The following is a 14,063-nucleotide window of genomic DNA, read 5'->3' on the forward strand; positions in this document are numbered from 1 at the left end:
TAAGTTTAAAAAAATCAGAAAATAATTACAAGCATTATTGCATTGCTTAAAAGTCGGAAACAGGCTTAATGAAATTTAGAATATTTCAAAAGAAAAATGGTCCGCCGCCAGTAGTGGGTAAACGTATCATTTTGTGTATGAATAATTCTGTATCTATTAGTATTTTCAATTTTGCACCTCCTCCATCCGCACCTCGTTCTTGCTACGTTTCTGCGTGTTTTCAAAAACAGAGTTTAATTTAAACTAAACAGCTTTCCGTTCTCTTAGAGACAAAATAGATTTCAAGACGGCTAAGTTTAAAGTCGTGCTTCCGCTTAAATCGATCACCGTGTGCATATATACATGTAACCCGACACCTTACTTTTGTTCTGATATTTTTTCAATAATCAGTAAATATTACCGACTGATTTTCTGTGATTTATAAGTAGCTGGTATTTGTAGAGAAACTATTAGTTTAAATTTTTAGTGTCACTTAAAATGGAATTTAATATTCGATTTAAAATGGTTCAAATAATTCGTCGCTGTTTCGTATTAAAACATTGAGATTAACATTTAGTTAGACATTTTGTTCGCAATGTAAAACAATCCACTGGAATTAAATCATTATTATTAGTACATGTAAATGTGTAAAATCAAGTGTGTAAACTATAGGATTCAGTTATTATTGCGGAAACATAGGAATTAATCTTCAGCTGTCGGGGATGTCTGTACAGCACGTGAACAATACACGATATCCCGTGCAGATGCATAAAAAGAAGCTCGATTTCTTAAGGTAAGCTTGTTTAATTTAAGGTCACCTGGACAATATAACATCTCCTTTTTAGATCCGAAAGATGGTTTGTCCAAAATAAAAAAAAATAAAAAGAGAATTAAGTGTAGTCAGGTGGAGTTGACAGTCTCGCGTTTTGAATTACGTACTGGAATTTAAAGTACAACCGTCACAAACAGAAGGGTGCTTTCGCATCTCGTATCAGTTTCAAATTGGCGACACAGAAGTGAAATAGAGCCATTTAACACACTGAGTAGGACGGCGTTGTAAGCCATTGATCCAATTTACTTTGTCTATAATAGGTAAAGAAAGAAGAAATTTTGATGTTTCAGCCGAAAAAGCTATCAATTCATAATAAAAAAAAAATTACACGAGTGTTTTATTTACATTGAATTCGTTAAACCAGTTAAATAAAATAATAAAATGCGCCTCGGAAACTGTCTATAGTATACGTATTAGCACTAAACGTACTAAACTCTGTTTCTTCTCATTTTGAACTCCAACTTTGATTTGAGATGAAGTAATGAAAGGAATTAAAAGACATAAATCATTTGTGAACTAAAAACTGTGGTCCTTGGGAAATTCACAGATTTTGCAACGATCTTCGAGTTTTATTTTCTTTACGGGATCTCGTTGTCAGCTTTGCCAAATGTCCTCCATTATGGAGATTTATTGGTTAAAACACATGTACCGTATTCAGTCCTCGTAGACGTTTCATATTTACTTTTTCTTAAGTTTGAGATACCAACAACAAATTCGGAAAAGATGCACACATAAAAATTAGGAAAGAACTTATATTGCACGAAAAGTCTTGCCAATTATTGTTATTTGTCCCTTTATTCACAATTCCAAAACTACAAACTGATATATACTTAAATGCATACTTTCCAAGTCAGAATTTTCATACAGAAATTCATCATCCAAAAACTGACCCAGTCAGTCGACGAATGTTTCGCAGAGTTTTAGATATATAACTGAGGTATGCAAATGGAATTGTGTGAAGTGTATGAATTATACTCTTATATATGTGACATCTTATGACATGGATTTTGACACCAAAAGAAAAATAGACCCTTTTTACTCTCGGTCGTAATTTGCAATATGTTGAAAACCTTAACGCTGTTTACATTTTTGTCTCTTATTTTTCAGGACCGGGAGTTTCAAAGGTAATCGTTCACAGAAGAAATTAAGGTACAGTGTTTTTTTCTGACATCTTCTCTTTTTGTATTTTTATACACTTTCAGCACGATGCATACTTATCAGAGGCAGATAGAGACACCGTTCGATAAACAGTTACCAAACTTAATACGTTCATTATTTGTGATACGGAAATAATCCGTCGCTTTTCAGCTCAACAGAGCACCAGATGAGCCATTGTGATCACTCTGTGTCCGTCGACCATTGTGCGATGTCTAAAACAGAATTTTGGCCAATTTTAATGAAATTTGTCAGAATGTTTCCTTTGATAATATTTTGGAACGGTTCGAAACTTGGTCACCTGAAGTAAAAAACTTGGTCTCTTGATGTGATGATTTTAACAAAAATAATCAGTACTTTTTTTTTCACTCACATTTCCTGCTTTCTCTTCATAATAATTCATAAGAAAATTTGACTAATATAAAAGGTAGGTCATTTTCGAAACTGGGTTATCTGAGATTAAAACCTAGGTCACTAGATCAAATCAAAGTAAAGGGTTGTTAACATTCTTGAGGCCACATTTTCTTCCTGATCTTCATGAATATTTGTCAGAAATTTTATCTCTTTGAAGTTACGGTCAGGTTTGAAATTGAGTTATCAAATGTGAAAAACTAGGTCACTAGGTCAAATAATAGAAAACCCGTTTTTACACTCAAGAGGCCATATCTTCTGCCTGATTTTCATAAAAGTTAAGAAATGCACCATTAACGCTCTGTAAGCCACATTTTCTTCTTGGTCGTCATAAACATTTGTCAGAATATTTGTCTCAATGTCTGTAAGTTCAAATTGCAGGATACCTTGTTAACACTCTGGTTGCCATATTTTTACTTAATGTTCATTAAACTCTGTTAGAATGATTGTCTCTGTGACATATAGGTCGGGTCTAAGGTATTGAATTAGGTCGCTAAGTCAAATAAGAGAGAAACTTGGCTAACTAAATCTTTGAAAATAAGATGTTTTTTTTTTCAGGAAAAACTAGGTTACTAGGTCAAATCATAGAACTTTTTAACAGTTTACATTGGAGAATGGTTCTAAGATACGGCCCTAGAGTTCTCCCGATATGAAGTGCCTGTCTTTTAGAAATGTTTAAGTCTATGACCCATTCACTTCCTTATCTTATAACTTGTTAACATTTTTTGTTTGTAAGCTTATATATTGTCGCCACCGGTAATCAAGTATAAGTGAATCCACCTGATGACAGCTGAAAAAAGCAAATGATAGTGAAATATCCAGAAGATGCTTTGGTGTGCCAGGTGTAAAGCACCCATACTCGGAACTATTATTCAAATGTTACTAATATTTAGCGTAGCGGGAGGAACCAGGACTCGAGCTCACGATCACTGGTTTCTTAGTCAGAAAGATTTACCACTGGGCGTCTGCTCTACTTGTCAACATATGGAGGCATTGCTTTCATCAGAAGAAATGATAGAAATGTTAACTACTGCGTTGTCGACCAGGTGTTATAAACACGAAATTGAAGTTCTCGCCCTATAAGACCTAGACTCACTTCTGATGCGTAGAAGTGTGCCCTACCACTTGGGAACTTGTCGGAAAAGATCATAATCATCTCAAGCAATTGTCTCACTCTGTCGAGAGTATATTCGCAAGTTGATAAAACTAATGTACACATGCACAGCAACCAGGATTAACTAGCTTCTAGGTATAAGTTCCTCTATATACAGGATTTAGAAATTGGTAAAAACACCACGGAGTCTGGTAGGTGAGTTGACTGACCAAGACTGATTAGAATTCTTTTAGGGTTGTTAGGTAGACAGCAGCCTGAATAAACTTGTTCCTCAGGATGATTGCAGCAGTGAACATCTATTATCGTAGAATACTGTTCGGTCACGGACTTGGAAAAAGATTTATGCTGATTAAGGCCTGTGATTGTCTTGGGCTCTCGAAATAGTGCATTGGGTGCTATGTCTGCAAGGTTATCTTATACAGCATGGGTGTCCTTTAAGAGTTATAGTGACTCTGTACAGCTGCATTAACTTATTAATTAATACACCCCTGTATTATTACGGAATTAGTTGCACACCAGAGAGCAATAACAATGAGTACGAGTACATGAATGGTGTAAATGGTAAGGTGTTGTTATTCTACAAAAGTGATACAATATGAAATTACTTATAACCTTTCTGTAATAATATATTGAATTTTGATATGGTACTTAGACCATTTAAAGTTTGATTTGGGATACCTTAAACCAATGGAATATTCAACTTTACGCCTTTGGAATGATGAGCAAATTTGTAAGTGTATTACAAAAAATAAATGAATGTATTTTACAATATCTTCATTATTACGACACGAAATAATTTGATGTGTTGTCAATGATCATACATGTGTAAGAAAATCTGTTTACTTTCATGATTTTTATGAAATTCTAGTGTTTCATAATAATCTGATTTTATAATACGCCCGTTTTTTTTTGAGAAAAAAGATGGACGTTTTATGTTATGGCTTGCGTCTGAGCGCCTTTAGGATCGTCATATTCGTCAAATCTGTCCGTCTTATTTCGTGTTCAGAGTATAACTTAATAACCATTCAAGGTATTGACTTTAATTTTGGTTGCAATGAGATGATGTACAGTTTGCATGAACCAGGTCTGTAGGTCAGAGGACAAGGTCACAGCAAGGTGAAATCTGTCAGTAATATTTTGTGTGCAGAACATTACATGGTAGTCATTCAAGGTATTGACTTCAAACTCTGTATTTTGGCATATACATGTAGGTAGGTAGCGATGATATGGCATGCATAGCGCATGAACTTGGTCTGTAGGCCAAAAGTCAAGGTCACAATTTGAGTTCAAATCTGTCCTCTGTATTTTGTGTCCAGAGCACAATTTCAAAACCATTCAAGATGTTGAGATTTTAAAGTCTTTGAATAAAGGTATTTGTGACAAAGTGGTGATTTTCAGTGAAAAGTCTCACTGAATACAAAAAATTTCCCCCCAAAAATTCCGACCTACCTACAGTTCCCTATTTTTTTTTTTTTTTGAGCATGTTACCGGAAACAAAGATTTTTTAAGGCCTTAGCTATTTTTAATAAACGTCCAACTCGTGACATAGTTATCACTTTGGACCTTCAGGAAGCCAGCTAGAGCCACGCATTGGGACTTATTCTTTATCAGTATTGTCTGTTTCAAAGTGTCCTCTCACTAGAAGATAAAAAAACAAGAGGACCATGATGGTCCTGAATCGCTCACCTGTCCCCACATGACCCTGTTTTAAACCGAGTATGATGTCGTTTTTTTCTATTATTTAACACTGTGACCTAGTTTTTGAGCTCATGTGACCCAGTGTTGAATCTGACCTAGATATCATCAAGATAAAAATTCTAACCAATTTTCATGAAGATTCGCCGAAACATATGGCCTCTAGAGAGGTCACAAGATTTTTTATTATTTGACCTACTGACCTAGTTATTGACGGCATGTGACCCAGTTTCGAAACTGACCTAGATATCATCAAGGTGAACATTCTGACCAATTTTCATGAAGATCCATTCAAAAGTATGGCCTCTAGAGAGGTCACAAGGTTTTTCTATTTTTAGACCCACTGACATAGTTTTTGACTGCAGTTGACCCAGTTTCGAACTTGACCTAGATGTCATCAAGATGAACATTCAGACCAATTTTCATATAGATCCCATGAAAAATATGGCCTCTAGAGAGATCACAAGGCTTTTTTTGTTATTTGACCTACTGACCTAGTTATTAAAAACACGTAACCAAGTTTCGAACAAGACCTAGATATCATCAAGGTGAACATTCTGACTTACTTTCATAAAGATCCATTGAAAAGTATGGCCTCTAGAGAGGTCACAAGGTTTTTCTATTTTTAGACCTACTGACCTAGTTTTTGACCGCAGTTGAACCAGTTTCGAACTTGACCTAGACATCATCAAGGTAAAAATCTGATTAATCTTCATACAGATGCCATGAAAAATATGGCCTCTAGAGAGGTCACAAGGTTTTTTTTGTTATTTGACCTACTGACCTAGTTATTGATGGCATGTGACCCAGTTTCGAACTTGACCTAGATATCATCAAGATGAATATTCTGACCAATTTTCATGAAGATCCATTCACAAGTATGGCCTCTAGAGAGGTCACAAGGTTTTTCTATTTTTAAACCTACTGACCTAGTTTTTGACCGCAGTTGACCCAGTTTCGAAACTGATCTAGATATCATCAAGATGAACATTCTGACCAATGTTCATACAGATCCCATGAAAAGTATGGCCTCTAGAGAGGTCACAAGGTTTTTTTTATTATTTGACCTACTGACCTAGTTTTTGACGGAACCTAACCCAGTTTCGAACTTGACCTAGATATCATCAAGGTGAACATTCTGAATAACTTTCATGAAGATCCATTGAAAAGTATGGCCTCTAGAGAGGTCACAAGGTTTTTCTATTTTTAGACCTACTGACCTAGTTTTTGATCGCAGTTGACCCAGTTTCGACCTTGACCTAGATATCATCAAGATAAACATTCTGACCAACTTTCATAAAGATCCCATGAAAAATGTGACCTCTAGAGTGGTCACAAGCGAAAGTTTACGCACGCACGGACGCACGTACGCACGGACGGACGACGGACGCTGCGTGATCACAAAAGTTCACATTGTCACTTTGTGACATGTGAGCTAACAACAACAACAAAAAAGGGTCTTTACGGTAACGGTGCGGATGATCAGATTTTATCCTAAGCAAGAGCACCAATGAAAATGCATCTCATATCACCTTATCCAACATGGCCGGTCACAACAAACATTTCTACGATCAATAGAAGGATGTGAAAATAACAGACACGTGATTTTATCAAAGCTATAGGTATGCAATTGACTTAATGCACTGCAAATCGTTTGATCAAAAATTATTATTTGCGAAGCATCTGCCTGGATCTTATTTATTTTAAATTTTAAAAAAGGTCCGTTTTTGTCCCTCGGGGCCTCGCTAGTTCAATAACATTAAACTTGCACAGGGCGCCTTTTAATATTTGGACGTTAAACATGTCCCTGTGTCAAGTTTAATCGAATGTCAGCCATTTGCATAGCACACAGATTACGACTTTATTTTATTGAAGTGTAATGTAGGAAAACTCTCAAACACGTGAAACATTGGTTTACCGTAACTAAAACTGCACCACAAATCACTTCCCCGGCCCATTTCACAGAAACTTGTAGCGTAATTTATTGAAATATCACGAACAATACAACACCGAATAAATATATAGAATCAATTATACATGCTTAGACGAAAACAAATACGTTTAGCTTACGACACTTGTAAACATCTGCGGCCATTATTTAACGCATGGGTACCGCCGAACGCATGTGGACTAGCCTTTTAAACTGCTTTGATAGGACTTTACAACTAATTTAAGTAACTTTTAATAAAATTACAACCAATAAATGCTGATTACACCCATCGACTATAAACATATGCATACTACATAGACAATACATTAGTAACGGGCAGCATTTTTTTTCATATCCGACCGTGAGAATATTTTTTCTTCTAAAATTAATCTTTATAATAAAGAAGAGTTGACAGTTCATGTTGTGTTGTGAAAGTGAATGGATGTAAATTTCATTTTCAAAGTGCGGACTGATCTTCAATAACTTCAGTAAGACAGTATGTTCAATGGATGTGTAAATTAGGTTTCTTTGTCCGTTGTTGGTATTTAGCTATCGCTTTCAAGTCACTTCTACCGTGAACTTGTAAAACCTTCCGCAAGAACTTTTGCGGAAAGCTCTACCGGGAAATTCATACTTTCGATAAAACGTCGGACAATGTGAAATGTCAAAATCGTAAAATATTGAAGTCCGACGTTTATTTATAGAACTAGGGGCCTCGCATAATTTTTTTTCGAATAGTTTCAAGTTTATTTAGTCATGGCATATTACTTACATGAGACTAGTGGGACATAGAAATAGGCAGCGTCCTTCCGTCCGTCACATTTCCTGTCCGGTCTATATCAGGATAACTCTGATAATTTCTCACAAAATATTTCAAGGTTTGACATGACTTAGTCTATTTGACGCGATCCTAGGAAATATTGAGATATTTTTTTCAGATGGGCAATATCCCCACATGTGTTAAACACTCGAATGACCAAAAAAGTTGAAGCAACTTCAGATGAAATTTTCATTGCTGCAGACACTTTGTTGTTGTTTCGTCATTGGCATTATACTGCTGCCTATTATAACTTCCTGTGCTGTGTTGACTAATTTTCGTCATTGTACGGTACTCTTCTGTACTTAAAACACTTGTACTCATAGTTCATTAAAAACAATTGTGTGGTGTGGATCGTGTATAACAAAGTACTGAAATCTCCCCGTGTCTCTTATGTAGTCTAAAACTGCTGTAGTTAATACTGATCACACACTTTTGCTCACTTCTCGGTCCCCTAGCAATAAACTTTGATCTATGACTAGTGTTTCCTGCAGACTCTTAAAGGGGCATGGTGCTTCCCTTGAAAAGGGGCACTTTTAACGCGCGGTTTGGCATTGAAAGGGCATTCGTCCAAGAATGCTTGCCGGCGTCATTTTACATACTATTTTCTCATTGAATTTGAGAATCTTTCATATCTCAGATATGGGATAGATATTTTGTAGTATTCTTTATAATGCCTACCATGGCATGTTGTGAAAGTGCTTTCCTTTCTTTTGTTTAAAGATGACACTGATGATTCATACTTTCAAACATTCTTATTCTGTTACCCTCATGAAATGTTAGCTTGCATTTTCAGAGACAGATTTCAGGTGATAATTAATAAGCAACAAGTTTTATTGAACTATCAGTGCGCAACTTTATTTTGTCAATCATATCATTTCACCACTGATTTACGTTAAGAGGATAGGCAGTACGTCAAATCTACATGTAATCAATGACTTTGTACCTATATTGCTGATTAAACCCATTGTTCTTCCTTGCCAGTAAGATTTAGACGACAGGTCGAGTCGGAAAGTTATATTTTGCTAGTGTTTTGGACATGCGAAAACGAAAGTACATTGTAGAATGCGACATAAAAGGTATATGCTGTGAAATTTGCTAGATTAGATCGTCTGCCACTACATCTACATCTACATCGTTACAACCAACAATCGATTTCCGATTATGACTGGTCGGCGCTGTCAGAGAAACAGTTGTTAAAGAAATTTAGTATATTACAGTATTAAAAGTAAAAGATAAAAGGACAGTATGCTACAGTTAAAATAGGACAGAATGGAAGAATTACATAGTGACCGCCGCCGGCCTCTCTGTAAAGATACTGAGGCTGGGGCTAGCTTTGACTGATGTGGGGAGGGAGTTCCAGAGATGGATGGTTCTAGGGAAATAAGAGTTAGCAAAGTATTGAGTGCTGGAATAAGGGATCAAGTAGTTCAGATTTCTAATGGGGGACAAGTAACCTTGGTCAATAGCAACGGTCTGGGTCCTTACTTTGTAAAACAAAAGTAATGAACAGTTTAACCTACGGTACTGGAGAGTTTTCCATTCTAAGGATTTCAACATTTCAGTTACACTGCTTGTATAGTTGTAATCATTCATAACATACCTAGCTGCTGACCTTTGGACTCGTTCAAGTTTATGGGTGAGGGTTTTCTGCCAGGGATGCCACACAGTTGAACAGTATTCCAGCTGGGGGCGGACATAGGTGGTGTATGCAGCTTCTTTGACCTTTATGTTATCTGTCTTGACATTTCTCTGAATAAATCGAAGGGAAGAGGTTGCCTTAGAAGTTATGTTTTCTATGTGTTGTGACCAGTTCAAATCATTGGAGATAGTTATTCCTAGGTATTTAGCTGATGAGGTGGACTTTAACTCTGTATTGTGTAACCTGTAGGGATATATAAAGGGATTTCTCTTCCTACTTACTCTTAAGGACTTCACATTTGTCGGGGTTAAATTCCATTTGCCAGACTCTTTCCCATGTTTCTAATTTATGGAGATCTTCTTGAAGGGCTATGCTATCATTATTTGATTTGACAGTGAGGTAAACGATGGTGTCATCTGCAAACATACGGGTTTTACATTTGACTGAGTCAGGCAGGTCGTTAATGTATACAAGGAAAAGGCAAGGCCCAAGGACAGACCCCTGTGGAACTCCAGACAGGACCGGAAGTTCGCTGGACAGGTGACCTTCAACTGCGACCTTCTGGGTACGATTAGAGAGGAAGGATTTAACCCAATTAGTTATTTGGGGACTAACACCTAGGGATTGTAACTTGTAAGTTAGCCTCAAATGGTTGACTTTGTCAAATGCCTTAGAAAAATCCATTACCATGACGTCAGTTTGTTGGCCTTGTTCTAAATTACTATAAAGTTCCTGGGTAAATTAATAAGCTGAGTTTCGCAACTATGACCAGGGTTAGACACTAACTTATTTGAACAAGGTTCCCAAAGGAATCCCTACTTTTTAAATCTGGGGGTCCTCCTCAGGCTTTGGGATCCCTCATCATATGATATATAAAAACAATCACAACAGATGTCTTATGAGAAGTTACGGTCGTACCCCAGTGGGATTCGAACCCCCAACCTCTGTACTGAGTGGCTGACACCTTAACTACTACAGAAGAATGTATCCAAACTGATATCAATTTAAATGTTTGCCAATGTCAAGACAAGGTCTCGACTTTGGAGACACTTGTATCTTATAGATATAATCATTGTCAAGTCTGTTGTAACAACCACTAAAAATTATAATATCAAAAAAAATTCTTGAATTTCTTGACTTCTCTTCATATATTTTAAAATATAAAATTTTAATATTACCTGGCATTTATATTTCCGATGATACAAAATTTATTGTAGTTTCTCTTTGAGGTTTGAAGATATAAAGTGTTAAAGTAAGGGAATTATATTTTTAGGCATAAAATTCTGTTTTGGATTACTTTCACATTGAAATTCATATACAATGTCATTTTGATGTTTGAAAGCTTGATTTATATAGTTAACAGACTTACCTTCCGAATCGGACTCGGTAAGTATTTATATAAAAAAAAAACAACCATCAAACTGAATAACACTACACTACAAAAATAACGAATCGTAAAATTTCTGAAAGTGCAGAAAGATCGCTGAGATCGAGACAGTATTCTTGTGTTAAAAATTAAAATATTTTTAGATAATATTAAAGAATATTTTGATGATCAAACGTCGGTACATCACGGGTGGCTTCCGCTGCAATTAACTCTTGGGGTGTCATAAAATATTTGGAAGCCGCGGTCCTTCTGTTTTGATTAACACTTCCCGTTATGTAAGGCCATAAATTCCAAGCCATCGTAAACACAAATTGTTGTTCAGGGAAAATCTGCATGTATCACGCGTGACCTTCACGACCTAACAGATTCAAAAATACTAAGATGTTAAATGGTTATTATTTTTAGAACGAGGAAAGTCCCGCGAACCGGCCAGTTGCAAGCAGTTTTCTCAGTAATTTTCCATGACGTAGCGTCGTGCACATGTAGGAAAAAAAACCCTGTCTTTCTTTGCAAAGTACTCGATATATTTAAATAGTAACCACATGATCTTGTACGTAAATAATGATGACGAAATCCCATATTTTGAGTTAGTAAACATCCGGACTTTGTTTCTTTAGGAAAAGAACGAAAATAAAGCGATTGATTATGAGACACGGGATGAAACGATTCTGTTCAAATGGCCGTTATTATACGTTTCTATCGGGTAACCGGTAGACACGGGTCAATACGTTTCTGTTTGGTAATCGATAGATATGGTGATAAACGTATCGATGTGGGAAAGGGTTAAAATATTTTTCAAACAGGTATTTATCTTTTACTTTTTGGATATCATTGACAAAAAAATAGGTATCCAGCCAGAATCCCAGCTTTTAGAAGTTGGTGTTCCACCTCAAAATTTAGGATCCTCGGGCCCCCGGGACACCGTTAGTGTCGAACCCTGATGACCCGACCTAAAACCATGCTGGAACTGGCTGATAATATTGTGTTTGTCAAAGAAGGACATAAGATTTGAAACCACGATGTGCTCAAGGAGTTTGGATGCAATACAGGTCAGAGAGTTTGGTCGATAGTTGCTGGGTTTTGATTTGAGACCTTTTTTAAAGACTGGTGCAACTGTTGCCTTTTTCCAGTCTTGAGGGACAATGCCTGTATTTAGGGATAAATTGAAGATGTGGCAAAGGACGGGGGCGATTTCTTGATGAAGTTCCTTGAGAACACGGGGGGATAATTCATCTGGCCCCGACGCTTTATGTGGGGATAGGCCAAGAAGGAGTTTGTCAACACCTTCTGGAGTTGCATTTATTTGGTCCATTAGGGAGGAAGGGGATGTTAACAGTTTGGAGCACAAATGTTTAAGGCTTAGGGGCTTAGGTGGGGAGAAAACTGATTCAAATTGCTTATTAAGGATGTTTGCTTTAGTGACTGGATCAGTATGGGTGAAACCATCTGATTTGAGTGGGGCTATGCCGACATTTTATTTTTTGTTATGTTTGATGTAGCTATAGAATTTCTTATTTCTACCAGGTTGGGAATCATGGCTAAAGATGACGTTTTCCATGTATGACCAGTATGAGGCTCTTATTTGCCTTTGTATGTAGGATTTTAGGGACTTCAGTTTCTGGTTCTTTTTCACTATTTTTATCACTCCCCCGTTGCTCTGAAGTTTTTGCGATACATACAGTGACTGACTATGAATCTGTTTTTTTTCCCTGTCTAATCACACATTATTCAGTAATATAAACATAAATGTGAATACCAATGGTTCATTGCGAGTAATAACTCAAAATTTCGGCTTGCTTGACGCATGCGGCTGTGCACTTTCATCTTAAATTTCGACCTTATAAAATCATTTTCACTAATTATTTACGAAAACAAAACTAGGGCCTTGCATTTTTAGCTCACCTGTCACAAAGTGACAAGGTGAGCTTTTGTGATCACGCGTCGTCCATCGTCCGTCCGTGCGTCCGTCCGTAAACTTTTGCTTGTGACCACTCTAGAGGTCACATTTTGCATGGGATCTTTATGAAAGTTGGTCAGAATGTTCATCTTGATGATATCTAGGTCAAGTTCGAAACTGGGTCACGTGCCGTCAAAAACTAGGTCAGTAGATTTAAAAATAGAAAAACCTTGTGACCTCTCTAGAGGCCATATTTCTCAATGGATCTTCATGAAAATAAGTCAGAATGTTCATCTTGATGATGTCTAGGTCAAGTTCGAAACTGGGTCACGTGGGGTCAAAAACTAGGTCAGTAGATCTAAAAATAGAAAAACCTTGTGACCTCTCTAGAGGCTATTTTTTTCAAGAGATCTTCATGAATATTGGTCAGAATGTTCACCTTGATGATATCTAGGTCAAGTTCGAAACTGGGTCACGTAGGGTCAAAAACTAGGTCAGTAGGTTCAAAAATAGAAAAACCTTGTGACCTCTCTAGAGGCCATATTTCTCAATGGATCTTCATGAAAATTGGTCAGAATGTTCATCTTGATGATATCTAGATCAAGTTCGAAACTGGGTCACGTGGGGTCAAAAACTAGGTCAGTAGATTTAAAAATAGAAAAACCTTGTGACCTCTCTAGAGGCCATATTTTTCAAGAGATCTTCATGAATATTGGTCAGAATGTTTACCTTGATGATATCTAGGTCAAGTTCGAAACTGGGTCACGTGGGGTCAAAAACTAGGTCAGTAGGTCTAAAAATAGAAAAATCTTGTGACCTCTCTAGAGGCCATATTTCTCAATGGATCTTCATAGAAATTGGTCAGAATGTTCACCTTGATGATTTCTAGATCAAGTTTGAAACTGGGTCACGTGGGGTCAAAAACTAGGTCAGTAGGTCTGAAAACAGAAAAAAATTTGTGACCTCTCTAGAGGCCATATTTTTCACGGGATCTTTATGAAAATTGGTCAGAATGTTATCCTTGATGATATCTATGTCAAGTTCGAAACTGGGTCATGTGCGGTCAATAACTAGGTCAGTAGATCTAAAAATAGAAAAACCTTGTGACCTCTTTAGAGGCCATATTTTTCAAGAACTCTTCATGAAAATTGGTCAGAATGTTCACCTTGATGATATCTAGATCAGATTTGAAACTGGGTCACGT

At 36.7% G+C, this 14,063-nt stretch overlaps 1 protein-coding gene across 1 annotated transcript in view; it reads left to right on the forward strand.

Moving 5' to 3' along the window:
• The first annotated feature begins 438 nt into the window (after positions 1-438).
• Positions 439-14,063, forward strand: part of LOC128559016 (uncharacterized) — a 49,140-nt gene continuing 35,515 nt past the window's right edge. Inside the window, exons 1-2 of the mRNA XM_053549753.1 lie at positions 439-772; positions 1,919-1,960. Coding sequence (XP_053405728.1) covers positions 702-772; positions 1,919-1,960 — 113 coding nt within the window. The 5' untranslated portion in view covers positions 439-701. The remainder of the gene's footprint in view (positions 773-1,918; positions 1,961-14,063) is intronic.

Source organism: Mercenaria mercenaria, chromosome 8, assembly GCF_021730395.1.
Source record: "Mercenaria mercenaria strain notata chromosome 8, MADL_Memer_1, whole genome shotgun sequence".
In the NCBI taxonomy this organism is placed as follows: Eukaryota; Metazoa; Mollusca; class Bivalvia; order Venerida; family Veneridae; genus Mercenaria; species Mercenaria mercenaria.